Here is a 17,451-nt window from a genome sequence, read left to right on the forward strand (position 1 = left end):
GTGCCCATTAATTTGCACCTTCTAAAATCTTAGTTTGACATGGCTAGCTAGATTGGCAATGTGCTAAGGAAATGCAGCAGGATTCCCCATCATTTCAGATTAGAAACACAACCAGAAATGTTTCAGAGTGTTAGTCTGTATCAACAAAAAGAATGAGGAGTACTTGTGGCACCTTAGAGACTAACAAATGTATTTGAGCATAAGCTTTTGTGGGCTAAAACACACTTCATCAGATGCATGCAGTGGAAAATACAGTAGGAAGATATATATACACACAGAGGACACGAAAAATGGGTTTTGCCATACTAACTATAAAGAGAGTAATCAGTTAAGGTGGGCTATTATCAGCAGGAGAAAAAAAACTTTTGTAGTGGTAATCAGGATGGCCCATTTCCAACAGTTGACAAGAAGGTGTGAGTAACAGTGTGTGTGTGGGGGGGGGGGAATTAGCATGGGGAGAAATAGTACTCATAAATGCTATTTTAAGGATGTCTAACATTTAAGCACATTAGTCGATGTACCTGTTCTCTTCCTGATACGGTTCATGCACAATTCCTCTCTTCCCCCTCCCCCACATCAACTAATCTTTCGATAAATCATAAAGGCAAAGGACCACCCACGGCTAAAGACAACCAGAGCTCACTGTATCCCTGTGAGAGCACAACTTGTCTAACACAGTTAACTGCCACAGACAGACAAGAAAACTGAGTTCCTCTCCCAGATCGGGAGAACATGATGGAATATAAGCGCTGCCCAAATTCTGAGCGGGTGGACTCCCTCCTCTTACACATGAATAGCTAACTTGTGGCCCGAGCTGCAGCTGTGCACTAGCACGCCCTGCACAGAAGGTCTCCCCCAGGTGAGTGGCTGCGCCTCGCCTACCTGCCTTGCAGGCGCAGCGGGATCTCCTTTCCGCGGCCCTGCACGGCTGCCGTTCCTGGGGAAGAGAAGAACAAGGCTGGGTCTGTTCGGCGGAGGTAATCCGCACCTTTACTACTCAGGCGTAACCGTCACACAGCGAGTTTGCGCTTCAAACCTACACGGCTGCGGGCGGCGGCCGTTCTCAGGCTCCAAAGGCGACCCCGGGGGACTGCACTGATGTCCCTGCCATAGCGCCCGTCACCTGGGGAGGGAGGGGGGACGGGAAATGCACCGATGTCCCTGCCACAGTGCCCGCCACCAGCTCCCGGGGGGGAGGGGGGGGGAGGATGCACCGATGTCCCTGCCATAGCGCCCGTCACCTGGGGGGGGGGGGGGGGGCGGGAAATGCACCGATGTCCCTGCCCCAGTGCCCGCCACCAGCTCCCGGGGGGGAGGCGGGGAAGGATGCACCGATGTCCCTGCCACAGTGCCCGCCACCAGCTCCGGGGGGGGGGGGATACACCGATGTCCCTGCCACAGCGCCCGCCATCAGCTCCCGGGGGCTCCTCCAGCGCCTGAATCCACAGGCCCGGCCCGCCTAAGCCACTGAGCCCCCCGACGGCTGCCCAGCGTGAGGAGCGCACAGGTCAGATCACAGAGAGTCCAGCCTGTTCCCTGACTAGGGGCTCCTCCTCTAGGGGCTTTTGTGACCTCCTCCCCCCTCGCCATGCAAGACGGGGGAAGAATCCCATCTGCTCTTCAGACCAGGCTCCAGATGTCCCTGGAGGGGCAGCAGGGAGGGATGGAATGGGGGTCCCCAAGGACCCCCCAGGGTAGCTGAAGCAGCTCTGGTGGGCGCAGAAGAAAAGACACCCAGGATGGGCGCCAATAGACCCATCGCAGCCCCCCCCCCATTAGAGATGATAACGAGCCAATACATTGAAGCCTCTTACCTGGGGAGCAGAGGGTCCCCGCTTGGCGCGGGCTGCGCCCCGGCGCTCCATGCAGACGGGGCTGTAAGACAGTAGCCAGGGTTAGCTATAGGGCTGCTTCCCCCCGAGCTCTAGCGCGACCACTTTTCTTCCTGGCGCGAGACTCCATCCCCTGCCTACCTACTGCGCGTACCCTGCGGGCCGCGTGCGCCCGGGGGCTGCCCTGCGGCTCCTCTCCCCCACCGGAGAAAGGCAGAGGGAAGTGCGCTAACCCAAGGGGTCGGGGGACGAAGCCACCCCCCCTCCCAGCAGAGCGCCCCTCCTTTCCTGAGGCGCAGCTCACCTTGGGAGATCCAGACGCAGAAGAGCCCAACATAGAGAAGCCACTTGGGCTGGAAGTGGGGCCCCATCCGATTGGACTGAGCGGGAGGCTGAACTCCCCCGGAGAAGGAGGCAGGTGCTCTCCGGCGGAAAGCGACGTAGTGCCGGTCCGCCTGCTCCCCTACCTGCACACTAGGCACATCTCAGCGCAACTGGGCTCACAGCACTGAAGAGCGGGGCGGACAAGCCCTCGCTTGCTCTTCCTACGTCTGGCTTTTCTTTTCCCCCTTGTCCCTTCTCCAACGCTCAGACCTCTCCGCAGCACCCCACGTCTGGGGCGCTGGGACTCCTCCTCCAATTACCATAATTCGGCCGCTATCAAAGGCCCCCAATTGGTCCCACCCCCTCCTTCCCTTCGGTGACTCCCTCACAATCACTTGAGACCTCAAGGGCAGTTCTAGTCTGCACAGTGACTCGGTAACAGGGGATTCTATCCTCATCCAGGGTCAGTGAATCCAGACTACATTGGCCTTGTTTACCAGTAAAACTACCTGATTTTGTTTTCTAACTACCAGCCAGACAAACACACCTGGGGGGCTGAAAAATATTTTTTTCTGGCTTGTGCATTCTCAGTAATAAAGAGTAATTTGAGTATGGGGGAGCTCATTCTCACATAATTTCATTGGCTGTACAGTTCTAACAGGACTAAAACATTTATTTTTGCTACCAAGGTCAGCAGATAAGATTTCAAACAATCATAGAGAAGTAAGAGTAGCTGGAAGGGAGTTAGAGAGGTCACCTAATCCAGCCCCCAAAATAATGGTGTTAGGGTTACATTGTAATATTACGTACTGTACACATTGGGGTGTCTAGAGCTGTGTAGGGGCATCTTCATTATTTAAATCAAAGACATAAAACAGTTGCATAAGATGTTTTTATATATCACTGTGACCATAACTGCACTGTATGAAAAGATTCAGAGAAGGGCAACAAAGATGATCAAGGGTATGGGATGGCTTCCATATGAGGGGAGACTAAAAAGATTAGGGCTGTCATCTTAGAAAAGAGACAACTAGGGGGGATATGGTAAGAGGTCTGTTAAATCAGGAATGGTGTGGAAAAAGTGAATAGAGCAGTGTTAGATGAAATTGATAGCCAGCAGGTTTAACAAGAACAAGAGGAAGTACTGTGTCACACAGCTCAAATTACCCTGTGGAACTCATTGGCATGGGATGTTGTGATGGCCAAACATGTAACTGGGTTCAAAAAAAGAAATAAAGTTTGTGGTGGATAGGTCTATTAGCCATGATGGTCAGGAATGCAACCCCTTAAACCTCTGACTTCCAGAAGCCAGGAGGGAAAAACGGGTGGATCACTCCAACTTCCCTGTTGTGTATACTCCCTCTGCAGCTCTGGTACTGCACACTGTCAGGAGACAGGATACTGGGCTAGATGGAACATTGGTCTGACCTAGTATGGCAGTTCTTATGTTCTGAGATATTTTTCCATCTTCTATATGTTATTTTAAAACATTATGGGATGCTTTGGTTTCAGCAGTACAGAGGGAGACTTCACTAAATCTTTTCAGAAACTTCCTTGTATAAACAGTATCAGAGAGGGAGTATAGTCTAGTAGTCAAACAGGACTAGAAGTCCAGTGGTATAAATTCTCTTCTCCGTTCTGCTATAGACTTACTCTGTGACCCTCAGCACATCATTTAGGACCTGATTTTGCACCTGGAACCATGCAGATGCCAGGGCTTGGGCACTAGGAGTTCATGGCAGGAATTGGGGCTTTTAGGGCTTACTCCTGCTCCTATTGAAATTAATTATAGTTTTGCCACTGACTTCAATGGGAGCAGGAGTAGGCCCTTAGTTACACCTCCCAGAGGAAAGCAGAGTTTAAATTAATGAATACCTGTAAAGTACATCAAGATCCTCTGATTTGGCACTAGAGATACAAGCTAATGGAGAAGTGGAAAGTATTATTAAAGACAAATACATGGAAATATTAAAAGCTTCCGTGTTTTATGTTATCATGTCCATGATAAAAACTTCCATTCCTTACATGCATGCGTTCAAGGGTTTCTATGTACCTTTGAAATTAGTAAAAACTTTAACTTGGCCATAGATATCCAATAGCAGGAGCAAAACCAACTAAACAACCCCAACAACTCACTCCAATATACACTACATGTTTATAAACGTATACTCTACATGTAACCATGAGCAATGAGGGTCCAAGCCTACAGCTGCACTGAATGCAGAATTCTGGGATAAGAATCTTACAGACAAATTGCAGGAGCTACTTAAAGGCCTTAATTAAACAAAAGCTTTGCACTGTGCCCTGAAGATCACCTGATACTAAAAAAGGGCAAAACAGCATAAATTAAAACAAGACAAAAGCTTTGAGTCTTACTTGGAAGGATATCACAATTGTACAGTATTCTGGCAAGCAGTGGGAAAGGCATTCCAGAATCACTGAGAATGGTGACTGAACGGAGATGTCTCTGCTGCCCATCCTTTGTAGATTACACCAGGGGTTGGTCAACTGTTCTAATCCTACTGATGTCAGATGCCATATGTAGAGGCAAGTACTGTACAAATAGAAGAACACATAGAGAAGTCTTTCTAAAAGAGAGTCCAATCACCAGAGCTTTCCTTCATTTCACAGTAAGGACCTGTTGTACAGTCCTAACCCAAGCACAACTCCCATTGAAGGCAACAGCCATATCAGGACTACAAGATCAAATCCTGTCAGAGAGAAGACAGAAAAGTTACATGAAAAATTTTAACACTAGAATCCATCAAAAACTAATAGCTATTTCAGAAGAGATGGATTCAGGCAAAAGTAAATCATATTTGTATATACATGGCTAAGTAGTCAGATAAATCCACTATGAATAAAGGGTTGTGTTCAGGAAGCTTTCTATAAAACTCACAGTTAAGAGAACTGATAACATATCAGTACATTATTCAAATACAAATATACCAGTTTCTCAGAAATATTTAAAAAAAAAGTAAAGAGAGAAAGATACAACAAGCATCTAGTTACTAAATGGCTACTTAAATCTGGAGCTGTTTAGTTCTGCCAAATTTAAAAGGCCAGTCTCAGGAAGGTATAATGGGAGGGGGGAAAGTTCCTAGAAGAGGGAAACCCCATACTAAAGAAAGAGAACAAACGTTGGGAATAAATGAAGATATGGTGGGTTTTGTGTTTTACTCATCAACCTCCAATTCCTCCCACCTAGATATGTGGTAAATTCAGGGAAATGGTTTCTGCTGATGAATTTTCTTTCAGGTTATTCACATTTATTATCTGTTTCATGCTGAGAAATTCCTAATATTTCAAAAATACTTAGCAGTATCATAATTCTGAAATAAGAATGTAACCCTCTGCTGCCCTTCCCCTCTGCACCCTATAAGGGCATACAGCCACACAAAAAATTCAAAGAAGCTAGAGCTTGTCATGGCTAAACTCAAGTACCAGACCCAGCTGCTGAGAATTTAGAAGGATCTGCCACTATCACCTTCAAGCAATTGTCACCAGCTTCCAGCAAGTATTCCTCAGGGCTTAATAGAAGGATTACTTATGCTAGCATCAGTATAAAAGTTTCATAGCTACAAATTTGTCATTGAACATCAAAGTGAGAGAGGGAGAAAGAGGTGCAGAGAGAACAGAGTATAGGTAGGGCTAGGCTGATATTAGTGACTTCCACAGCCTCTGGTAACCCTACTCCTTTTTCATTGTAAACTCACACTCCTGCGCTCCATCTCTCTCATTGCCTCTGTGTGGAAATACTTTTCACACCCACCTTCCCCTCTCTCCTACCTCTTTCTACTTCTCACTCCTCTCTTCTATCTTTCCCTCTTTCCTCTATCATTTCTCTTTTTGATCCCTTCTCTCTGTCTCCCTCCCTTCTTCTTTATTCTATCCCTCTTCCATCTGCTGTCCCCTCACTCCCCTTCATTCTTCAGGTTTGCATATCTTATAACAGAAGCTTTAGAGGCTGCCAGTGCCAGGTGAGAACTGTCTCAAATGAAAAGAGTCCTTTTCTGACTGCTTTAGGAAGTCTGTTAACAGTAAGTCATTAAAAAGATTTTTTTTCTCCCTTTGTAATTTGTCCCTGTGGATTGTATTTCTTGCTGCAACAAGTGTTTCATTTTTACTGAAATGATGGAATTCTTGATGAAAATATCAATCTCTAAACATTGGGGAGATTGAAAGTGAGAAAGACAGACATTAAAAGGTTTCTCCTTTAATTTCTACACAATTATTTCTGAATAATCCCAAACAGGTATTTTAGGCTGTACACAGCCTTCAGTCCAAGGCAGGACCCCTATTCACCATCTCCTCTTACTGGCCCACAAGGTATACTGACTTTGATTGTACTGACATCAATGGGAATTATGAAAACAGATCAAAAGCAACAGGATCCAGCTGACACAGGCAAAATAGATAATGCAATCCATTTTTGGGACCAACTATAAAAGTATGCAAGGTTGTTTTTCACTGAAACCTTTCTACTGGTTGCAGGTTTCAGAAGGGTAGCCGTGTTAGTCTGTATCAGCAAAAACAACGAGGAGTCCTTGTGGCACCTTAGAGACTAACAAATTTATTTGGGCATAAGCTTTCATGGGCTAGAACCCACTTCATCAGATGCATGGATTTGCATATGCCGTCTATTTATACCTACTGTATTTTCCACTCCATGCATCTGATGAAGTGGGTTCTAGCCCATGAAAGCTTAAGCCCAAATAAATCTGTTAGTCTCTAAGGGTTCATCCAGACTACCCACTGTATCGGTGGGTAGCGATCGATTTATCGGGGATCGATATATCGCATCTCATTAAGAAACGCAATATAGTGATCCCCGAACGTGCTCCCTGTCGACTCTGGAACTCCATCGTAGCGAGCGACGGTAGCGGAGTTGACGGGGGAGCCGCGGCCGTCAATCCCGTGCCGTGAGGACCCAAGGTAAATTGATCTAAGATACTTCAACTTCAGCTACGCTATTCACGTAGCTGAAGTTGCGTATCTTAGATCGATTCTCCCCCCACTCCTCCCAGTGTAGACCAGCCCTAAGTTGCCACAAGGACTCCTCATTGTTTTTGCTTTCTACTGGTTGTAAGTAATAAGGGTTGCATTGTCTACCTTTTCCACTTTCTTAATGATCAAAAAACAACCTCTGAAACCAACAACAAGCCCATTTAGATGTGTGTGTGTGTGCTATATTTGTTATTAAGAAGGAATTTCTGCCCCAAAGCTAACAAGGAAAAAGAGTTGCATCAAATTTTAATATGGTTTATATTTGAAGTAATGTAACCTTCAGAACTATCACATAGCTTACCAGATCTCAAGCATGCTGTTTCAGAGAGAGAGAGTGTGTGTCAGACATGTCTTACCAGACCAGACCAATAGTACATCAACTGCATTATCCTGTCTCCAGTGAGTTCCATACCAGATGCTCCAGAGAAGGTATAAAATCTCCATAATACACCTAATGCTGCATTACCACTACTACAGGGAGGAAGCTCTTTCTGACTTCACTTGACCAATTTATTACCTGAAGCATGAAAAAAAATAGCTATTTTATCTTTCAAACTTATATGTCTAATCCTCTTACAAAAAGATTTGCCTCCATAATATCTTGTAGCTGTGGATTCTGCAGATAAGTTATACATTATGTCTAACTGGTCTTCTTGATACCTTTCATGTTATTTTATCTATGTAGGAGACAAGGGCAAGATAAGATCATGCATTTTGTGCTTGGAAGAAGTAGCCTTTAAGTGCCCTTTGGTGTTGGAGTTGCTACAGGGAGAAGACAAGGGGTTTGTATGATGGAGTCACCTCTGCTCTAACAATGATTTCTGAAATGGTGCTGAATACAGTTTTCCCCTTGTCTACACTTAAAACTAAAACATCTTCAGCTGCTCCCCTTGCTGATGCAGTGTCAGTGCTGGGTAAATCTTTGTAGCATTGACAAGGCTTTGAGGGCATTGGCACAGTCTAATGACATACAGAAGGAAGTAGATTTGGCTAGCATTGATCTACCAATAGGCAATTTGGCATTATCAGCTGGAAGGATTTAGGGCAATTTCTAAAGGAGTTGAGTAAAGGCATTGCCCACAGAATGAATTTGACTGATTCTCATTCCTTCCATCTTGTGTATGGTGGTATCTGTTTTATCACATCTATATCTTTATGCAAAATGCTATTCTGTCTACAGGAGGAAGCAAGCAGGCTATAAGTTTTGTTCTCTTTGTATTTACATGTGTCAATCAGGAGTAGCTCTGTTACAGGGTTACCATACGTCCGTATTTTCCCAGACATGTCTGGCTTTTTAGATCTTAAATCGCCGTCCGGGAGGAATTTTTAAATATCTAAAAATGTCTGGGAAAATACAGACATATGGTAACCCTACTCTGTTAAAGTTATTGGAGTTACCCTGTTGTAGTGCCAGTGTAAGTGAGAAGAGAATAAACCCTAAATCTGGGTTTCGCAAACTTCATTGCACCATGACCCCCTTCTAACAACAAAAATTACTACATGACCCCAAGAGGAGGGACCAAAGCCTGAGCCCTGCTGCTCTGGGCAGTAGGGCCAAAGCCTAAGCCCAAGGGCCTCATCTCTGGGTGGGGGGGCCTGTAACCTAAGCCCCGCCATCCAGGGCTGAAGCCTAAGCCCTGGGGCTTAGGCTTCAGCACCGGGCAGTGGGGCTCGGGCTTTGGTCCGGGGCCCAGCCAGTTTAACGCCAGCCCTGGAAACCCCCTTAAAATGGGGTGGCAACCCACACTTTGAGAACTGCTACTCTAAATGATACTAGCAAGGGAAATTACCCAAGACGAGATCAGCCTGAGAGGACTGAAGCAGATTTGGGTTAGGACACACTGGCCTGATTCTGATCCCAATTAGATAATGGAGCGATGCTGATTGGGAGAAGGCAGGGGGCAGGGGAGAGACTGGTGCAAGCAAGATTGAAATGGGGCCTTGTGGTCTCAGATATACAGTGTTTAAAAATACTATCATAATTATTTCACTTTTAATTGACTATTACTTTGTGTAGAGTGTCACCTTTGAATGAGATAGAATTAAAATATATTGCATATCTATTTCTGCATTCTGAAATGAAAATGTCTGGCATGAAAGTTTTTGTACTGAAATACCATATTAATCACTCACTCCTCTACTTAGAAGCTACTTGCCAGTGTGTTGCAATGCATGCTATCAGTTTACTTGGGAGTAGCTTTTCAAAAGTATTTAGGCACCCAAAGATGCACAGTGGCACCTAGTGGGATGTATAAAGGTGCCTAAGCTGGTTAAGCATCTAATTCCCACGAAAATCATTTATCTGGCACAATCCCATGTTAATACCCTGGTCCTGCATACATGAGTAGTCTCATTGAAGGCACTGGGCCTGCTCATGTGACTAAAGTTAAGTATGAGAGAGACAAGGTGGGTGAGTTAAAATCTTTTATTGAACCAACTTCTGTTGGTGGAAGGTACAAAGTTTGAGCTACATAGAGCCTTTCTTCATGTTTGGAGAAGGAAGCAGAGTGCCTGAGCTAAATACAAGTTGGGACAGATTGTTAAGGAGAAGGGACAAGACATATTGGGGGCAGTCACTTCAAATGAAGCAAGCAATTGGGATCCCTGTATAGCTCGAAAACTTGTACCTTGCACCCGGTTCCTCCAGAGAAGTTGGTCCAATAAAGGATCTTACTCACCTCTCTTACTTTCTAGGACTAACGAAGATACAACCTGCAATAAAGTTAAGGATGTGCATTTTTTGTTTGTTTGTTTTGTTTCACCCCAGGTTTTGTCAGGGAGTATTCTCTAGTGCTTACAGACCCTTCAACTCCTGTGCTTCCCAACCCTGTCCCTGGCCCAGTCCTCTTCCTTCTCCTCCCCATGCTCCAAATTCCTGTCTTAAACTCTCTCTTCAAGCTCCAGGTCTATCCTAATCTTCCTCTCACTTTGCCTGCCAGGCTGCCTCTCGAGGATCCTCATCCAATCTCAGCCTTACACCAAACTTTTCACCCCAGTCTCCCAGGTTCCTTAACCCAGGCTCCCCTGCTGCACCTCCAACTTCTTGTCTTATCTCAGTCCTCTAGGGCTTCCAGTCCTAGTCTCCCCTGCCCAGCTCTTTGTCTGGTCTCAGTAGCTCCCAATCTGGTCTCTGTAGCTCCCAATCTGGTCTCTGTTTATCCTCACCCCTGGCTCCCAGGCTCTTCCACCCAGCCCCACCCACTCATGAAATCCCTGTTCCAGTCTCTCCACTCCAAGTTCTGTCTCATCTACTCCCTCCACCAGGTCCACTTCTTGTCCCTTCTGCATTCAATTCAGGCAGCTTTCTTCTCCACATTGGCTGGGTGCCAGCAGGACACACAACAGCTGTGGTACTGGGCATAGGACTGAGAGCAGCCTATCAGCTGCCACTAGCAGAGAGAAGTGCAGGGAAGTTCTTCTCAGCCCCTACTGCTGTGAGATGGTGCATGCTCAGTACAAGGAGAATCTTCACAGCATTTAGCCATCAAACTCCCAAAGGCTCTAATGAGCATGTGAGAACTGAGGTTTTCAAAAGCTTATAATTTGCCCTAATTTGAGTGACTTTTCATGGGAACAGTACAAGGTGCAATCTTTCTTGCTTAATGTAAAGCCCTTGCTCCAAAGCATGGAGGTGCTGGAGCATTTCAAACAGTTGTAAGGATTTTTTTTAACTTGGACTAAACAGCGTATTTTCCACTAATCTCCTTTTTGGAAACAGCTGAATTGTTTTATCTGAAACTTAAAAAATCAGCCTGAGGCACTGAAAATTACAGCATCAATTGTCCAAGTTTGGTAAACTTATAAGCAACTGAAAACAGGATTTTATAGTGGAAAGTGTAAGGCAACTTTGACTATAAGCAGTGCCACCAGCTCCATCTATAATATAAACTGCATCAAATATTTTGTCAACTCTTTATGTACATTTACTCTTCATTCAGCCGTGTGTTGGCTTTCATTAGGGTCACGCTCTTGTCTATGTTTCAGGAAAATACTATGTGTCTCTACTAAAGATCTGTGGATATATTGAATCTGTCATTCTTGTCCTCTTAAATATAATTAGCAAGAGTCCTAGATCCACATCCTCTGCAGTGCCTGTGTTTTGCTGGTGTAGTGAGGCAGAAGAGAGGGAGCCAGTTACAGGTTTTACCCCAGTCAGGTTTAAACTCAGACAACTTTTAACATCTCCGATAAATTATCTGCCAGCTATATACACACACTGGATGCAGAGAAGGTGGTACAGGAGCCAACTCTCTGACATGCGGTCAGTTTCCAACTCCATTTGTCCTTCCAAAATAATGCAAATTGAGCACAGTGGGGACCAGAATTTTGACCCTAGTCTTCCCTTGGTCTGCAATTTATTCCTGTTAGTACATATACATTATAATTGCACAATTTATATGCATACAGCACATTTCATAATGTATAAGTATACAGTTTGTTTTTAACAAAATGTATTTTGGAGACCATCTAAGTTGAGTTTTTATTTATTTGCATTGCTGTTGTGCCCCAATCAGAATCCCACACCACCACCCCAGCTGTCCTGGTGGCTAACATATTTATTATAATGTAACTTCCCTGTAACATTGTTTTATAGAAATGCATATTATTAGGTTATATTTATTAAGTAAATTAATGTGTATTGCTGAAAAAACATAAAAAATTATTTAAAGTGGGACCAGGTTGAAAGCAAAGGCTGCAGAGGTGAGGCTGCTATCATATCTGCCTCAATTCTTCCCATTGTTTTAAGGAATTGCATCTGGGGCCAGATCCAAAGCCTGCTGAAATCAATGGAAAACTTGCTATTGACTTCAATGAGCCTGACCATGGGCCCAATCTTGCTTTTCTTTTCAGAAGCTCTAGGCCCCAGTCCTATACACATTTAAGCATGTATGTAACTTTACTCACATGGGTAACCACTGTTTTCGGTGGGACTGCTCATCTGAATAAGGATTGCTCTCCTAATTAAGATCAGGCCCATGTCAGCTGTAATAATTAGGTACTAAAGGAAGGACTGAAAAATAGCAAACAAACATATCTAAATTCCCTTGTTTTGGCAGACTTGTTTTTATAGTTTGTCATAACTTTGCATCTGATTTGTATTGATAGGATGCAAGAAAAGTCATTTAAATTACGCCACAGTGTTTATGACTTGCTCTTTTCAGATGAAAAGTTATTTTATGGCCCAAAATATTTTGCATTTATAAATAATATTGCTGATGTCACCCATGCTTTACAAACTGTCAACCAGATTGTGCAAGGTGCTGATCCTCTTCACTCTGGTATGGTCAAAGAGCGGCATACCAAGAACGCCACGATTTAAAACTCAAACGGGAAATTGCCAAGGGTTTTGGCTCAATAAACTCTCACTTGATTCTTCATGCCCTCAGCCTCACCCAAGAGAATTATCAGTGTTGCCAACTCTAGTCATTTTTATCACTAGTCTGGCAATATTTGTTGGTTTTATTAAAGCCTCAGCCCCAGGAAAGATGGGCTTATGAGACACTCTCAACATCCATTAAAAAAAATCATTATTCGTGTGGTAATACTGACAACCCCAAGCATTCAGAAATCATGAATCAATGCAGCCCCAAGAAACAAACAAAAAACTTTGGGTTCTCTTTTATTTGCCTTCTGGTGCTAGAGCGTTTGAGCTTCAGGTATTCAAGTTTTTCTTTATAAGTACAAAGGCTGAAAACTTCTTGTTTTTTATGAAAGCTGAAACGTCTTGAGTATTCACCTAGGGCTTTAAGAAAAACACCAAATATTACAAGACTTGTGATCAAATCCTGAGAGTTGGCAATGCTGTCATGGATGCAGAGAAATGCTTGAAAATCTGGTTGAGTGTACCCTAAAGGTTCAAATCCCCCCCTTTCCCACCAGCTCCCCCCCCAAAAGCCCCTTTCTTTCTTTTTTTTTTTAAGAAAACTCATGATTTGTAAGTCAATATCCCGGTTTGGGGAGCCCGATTCGTGTTTTGTTAAATTATTAGTGCTGACCATAGGGCAGTGACCAATTTGCAACAAGCAGCTGCAAGGGAGCAAATAGAGTCGGTGACTCCCCTAGCCTGGGAAAAGGAAAAGAAAGAGTTACAAAAATGGGTTAAAAGGGGAGGAGGGGAGCTGAGCTTCAGCAGCTATGTGTTTGTCGGGGCTCTCTCTGCTCCTTCGCTCTGATTCTTGAGTGTCAGTGGTTACCTGCAGGAGAGGAGGGAGACGGAATAGAAGCGGAGGACAGCCAGGAGGAGAAGGGACTGAAAGTGGTGAGCACCCTGCTGAGCTGCAGGTGCACTGTCGCCGCACCCAGCCCTTCACGCAGAGCCGCGCCGCTCCCTCTAGCGCACGGCCTGGGCTCTGCACCCCTCGACTCTCTGCCGGGGACCAGGCGGAGCCGCAGGAGCAGCTGCCCGTGAGCAGGAAACAAGCCCGAGGAAAGCCGCAGCCTCGGGGCCCCCCATTGCCATGGAGCGGAAGGTAGCCAGGGAGTTCAGGCACAAGGTAAGAGAGCAGCGCGCTGCAGCCCCGCTTTGCCCTTGCAATCGGCAACTTTCTCACCACACTGCCCGGCTCGGTGGCTGCCGCTCGCTGGGAGAGGCGAGGAGACATTTTGCTGGGACTATGGACTCTTGGTATCAATTAACCCGGATCCTGGGGAAGGGGGTGAACGTGAAGTACCTGTTGCAGAACAAAGCTTTTCTCCCTGAGCCCTGGGGAGAAAACCTCTCCCGGGAGGACTGGGACTTCACTCCCGGGCAGGGCTTCTAGTTCAAGGCACAGAAAGTTGATGGCTTGATTGAAACTTGCCGGAAAAATTGGCTGGCTCCATCTTCCATCTCTTGAATTTGACCTGGATTACAGGGCTCCCAAACCGGGGCGGTGTAAAACAAACAAGAACTCTACCGTTAATTTGATAAATGTCACTGAAAAAAAAACACCCAACATACTCCCTCAAAAGAAGAGAAGACTTTTAAAATTGATTTTAAAAATCCTTCAGAAAAAATAAGTGTCCCTTGGAAGAAGTGAGACTTGGCAGTTGGCAGGGCTGCGTTTATTAAACAAATGCTGTTTTGTTTCTTTCATCTGAGTCAAATCAAATCAATACTAGCCAGTTCACAATGGGGAAAGTAAACCCAGGCCCGAAAGCTCAAGGCCAAATAATCACCATTTGCAGTAACCAGCATTAATGGCCAATGATGAAGAGGAATTCTGTTTGGTCTTACTTTTATGTGTCCAGTCGGCCATGCGCAATCATGTGCAAATATTCTTTATGTATCTAGCAACCCAATTTGCATGACATGTAAGGTTGTAATCTACCAATACAAATGTTCATTCGGTGAGGCCCATAACAGTGTGTGCAAACGTCTGTTTTTGAGAAATTGAGTCTTGCATCAGAGCTCAGCCTTAAGCAACTACTTAAAATATCTTTCAAGTTTCCAATACAGTCCAACCTTTAAAGATCTTCTCTGTCAGGCATCTGATTTTTGCAGTTCCCCTCTGTGGCTTTTTATGTATTAAATATAAAATTGTAATAAAAGCTTTCATAAATAAATTGGCTAGATTGAGGTAGCCGGATCCAGAAGAAGCACCTATAGGGAAACATAAATTAAGGCTCTGAATATGTTTTGATATTAAAATATCCAAATGATTACAAATGTCTAATAAAATGTCTGCCTTGCTAACCATCATTGTCTCAAACTCTGGGTTGGGTTGGGCAACAGATCTGATAGGCCCTGTGTCTCTGAGGCAATAATTATGGTCTTGGACGTTGGACCTATTCCCTTTCATGTTGGCAATAATTTATAAATCATCCTGGGTCCAGTTCTGCTAACAAATATTCATCCAAGTAATCTTTACTCTCAACATACTTCCGTGAAAGTAACTAGGATGAATGTGAGAGTAACGACTACCCACCTAAATAAAGAGTTTCAGCATAAGGCCTCTTGCTTAATCTGTTAAACCACATGGTTTTAGTGATGCAGTAATATTAATTTTAATCTGTTTTGAATCCATAACTTCAAATATTTATTCTTTTGAGTTAGAATATGCCCTTACACAGGTTCTGTGTCTCCTATCAATTAAATGACATTTGTAATTGATTTTGTAATGTTAATCAGTTCTTCCTTTCTACCAGGCAGAAGCTCTAAGTATAAATTACATCCCAACATATTGCCTAGATGCTTCAGTCTCCTCTAACTCTTCTCAAAGGCCAGGGGAAACAAATGGACCCTGCAGTATGCCTTGGAAAGTTTAATTATACTGTATTCAGTTGCATTACAGTTTTTGAGATCACATACCTTTGATATTTTTCATAATCTTTTTTCTACAGAATAAATACATCTTAGCTGAATATCAGATTACAATGCACATATAATTAAATTATTTTGTGAGTGATAAATTTTATTAATATTGTAAATTAAAAGCAAAGAAATGTAAATGGATTTAAATAGTGTGAAAACAATCCACAAAATTACACAACTATAGTAAGTATTCCCTGAAATAATGAGTGTATGGTATCTCCATATAATGGACCCTATTTTGTGACTCTGTCAATAATGTTTTATTTCTTAATGAAGTGTCTGCATTTAGTTTTCAAAGCATTCTCTGTAACAGCAGCAAGGTTATATAAACTCTAAGACATGTGATCCTGTGAACATTTGACCCTTCAGGTCATAGCTCATATATATCCTTATGCAAAGGCAGTTCTAATTAACTTATGTTAAACAACCAGGCCACTGATGTTCATTGTACCAAGGACTCCTTAGAATTTATTTGTTTTCCAGCTTGTCAGAATTTAGAAAGGGCAGAAAACGTGTCACTGTTCATTATTGGTTTATTTTGCATCCCTTCTAGATTTAATGGTGCATTTATTGAAGTTCATTTAGGAGAGACACAAATTTGCATATGCCATGGAGTGTTCATACTTTCATAAAGTATCTTTTTGTCTCTGCATCACTCTACTAATAATGCATTTGATTTTTAAACCTGTAATGCCTGCACTGATAGTAACAGGAATTGCTAGAATGAATTATACCAATGGTCAAAAATCCTGTCTCTGACAGTGGCCAGTACTAGATGCTTCTGAGGAAAGAAACTCCAATAATGGACAATTATGGAACAACTTGCTCCTAGGGAAGTTTTTTCTGATGCCTGCCAGAGGTTGGCCTATTTCCTGAAATACAAGGGTTTATATTCCTTTTGGTTTTTTAGCATCTAATGTAACTGTGGATGTTCTCTTTATCCATATAAACATCTGATACTCTTTAATCCTACAGGTTTTTGGCCTCAGTGATATCTTGTGGTAGCAAGTTCCACTGATTAATTATGCAATGTGACAAGTGTTTTCTTTTATCAGTTTTAAATTTGTTTCCTTTTTAATTGCATGGAATTCCTTCTTGTTTTTTGTACAGTATTTTAAGGGTGTAAATTGAAGTACTCAGCTGATCTTCTCTGTATTATTCATTATTCTCTATAACTCTGTCCTAAATCTCTGACTTGGACTCCCAAGTAAATTAACCAGTTCCAATCTGTCCAATCTCTTTTCATATGGAAGTTTTTCCATGCCTTAGGTTTTGTCATCTGTCTCCGAATATCTGCTATATCCTTTTGAGATAGGGTAAGCATATATTGATTTATACAATGACATTATAACATTTTCAGTATTTTCCTTATGCATCCTGACATGTTGTTTGGTTGGGTTTGTTGACTGCACTGGTTTTCACTGAGCTAATTCTTATATCAATAAATACTATAGGTTGAATAAGTGTGACATCCTACCAGGGTCAGCTCTAGTTTTTTTGCCGCCCCAACCTCCGAGAGTGCAACTGCCCAAGAAAAGAAAAGAAAAGAAATGGGAGTGGCCGGAACACTACCCAATGAAAAACGTCCTCTCGTGGATTGGCAACTGGCTAAAAGTTAGGAAACAAAGGATAGGAATAAATTGTCAGTTTTCAGAGTGAAGAGAGGTAAATAGTGGTGTCCTCCAGGGGTCTGTACAGGGACCAGTTCTATTCAAATATTCATAAATCATCTGGAAAAGGGGGTTTAAAGTGAGGTGGCAAAATTTGCAGATGATGATACAAAACAACTCAAGATAGGTAAGTCCCAGGCAGACTGCGAAGAGCTACAAAAGGATCTCTCAAAACTGGGTGACTGGGCAACAAAATGGCAGATGAAATTCAATGTTGATAAATGCAAAGTAATGCACATTGGAAAACATAATCCCAACTATACATATAAAATGATGGGGCCTAAATTAGCTGTTACCACTCAAGAAAGAGATCTTGGAGTCATTG

General features: G+C 43.4%; 2 protein-coding genes across 4 annotated transcripts in view; one reads left to right on the plus strand and one right to left on the minus strand.

The window, feature by feature from the left end:
• The window catches only part of OTOG (otogelin), a 169,766-nt gene extending 167,895 nt beyond the window's left edge, over positions 1-1,871 (minus strand). The window contains exons 1-2 of the mRNA XM_065592102.1: positions 1,815-1,871; positions 883-937 (exon numbers count right to left, since the gene is read on the minus strand). The gene's annotated coding sequence lies outside the window, so the exon portion shown is untranslated. The remainder of the gene's footprint in view (positions 1-882; positions 938-1,814) is intronic.
• An 11,615-nt stretch (positions 1,872-13,486) lies between these two features.
• Positions 13,487-17,451, plus strand: part of USH1C (USH1 protein network component harmonin) — a 108,292-nt gene continuing 104,327 nt past the window's right edge. For 2 of the 3 annotated variants that reach the window (XM_024110622.3, XM_024110623.3), the window contains exon 1: positions 13,487-13,657. In XM_024110622.3, the coding sequence (XP_023966390.2) occupies positions 13,622-13,657 (36 nt within the window). In that variant the 5' untranslated portion in view covers positions 13,487-13,621. The remainder of the gene's footprint in view (positions 13,658-17,451) is intronic. The other variant, XM_042858803.2, reaches the window with a different exon arrangement.

This window comes from Chrysemys picta, chromosome 4, assembly GCF_011386835.1.
Source record: "Chrysemys picta bellii isolate R12L10 chromosome 4, ASM1138683v2, whole genome shotgun sequence".
Taxonomy (NCBI): Eukaryota; Metazoa; Chordata; order Testudines; family Emydidae; genus Chrysemys; species Chrysemys picta.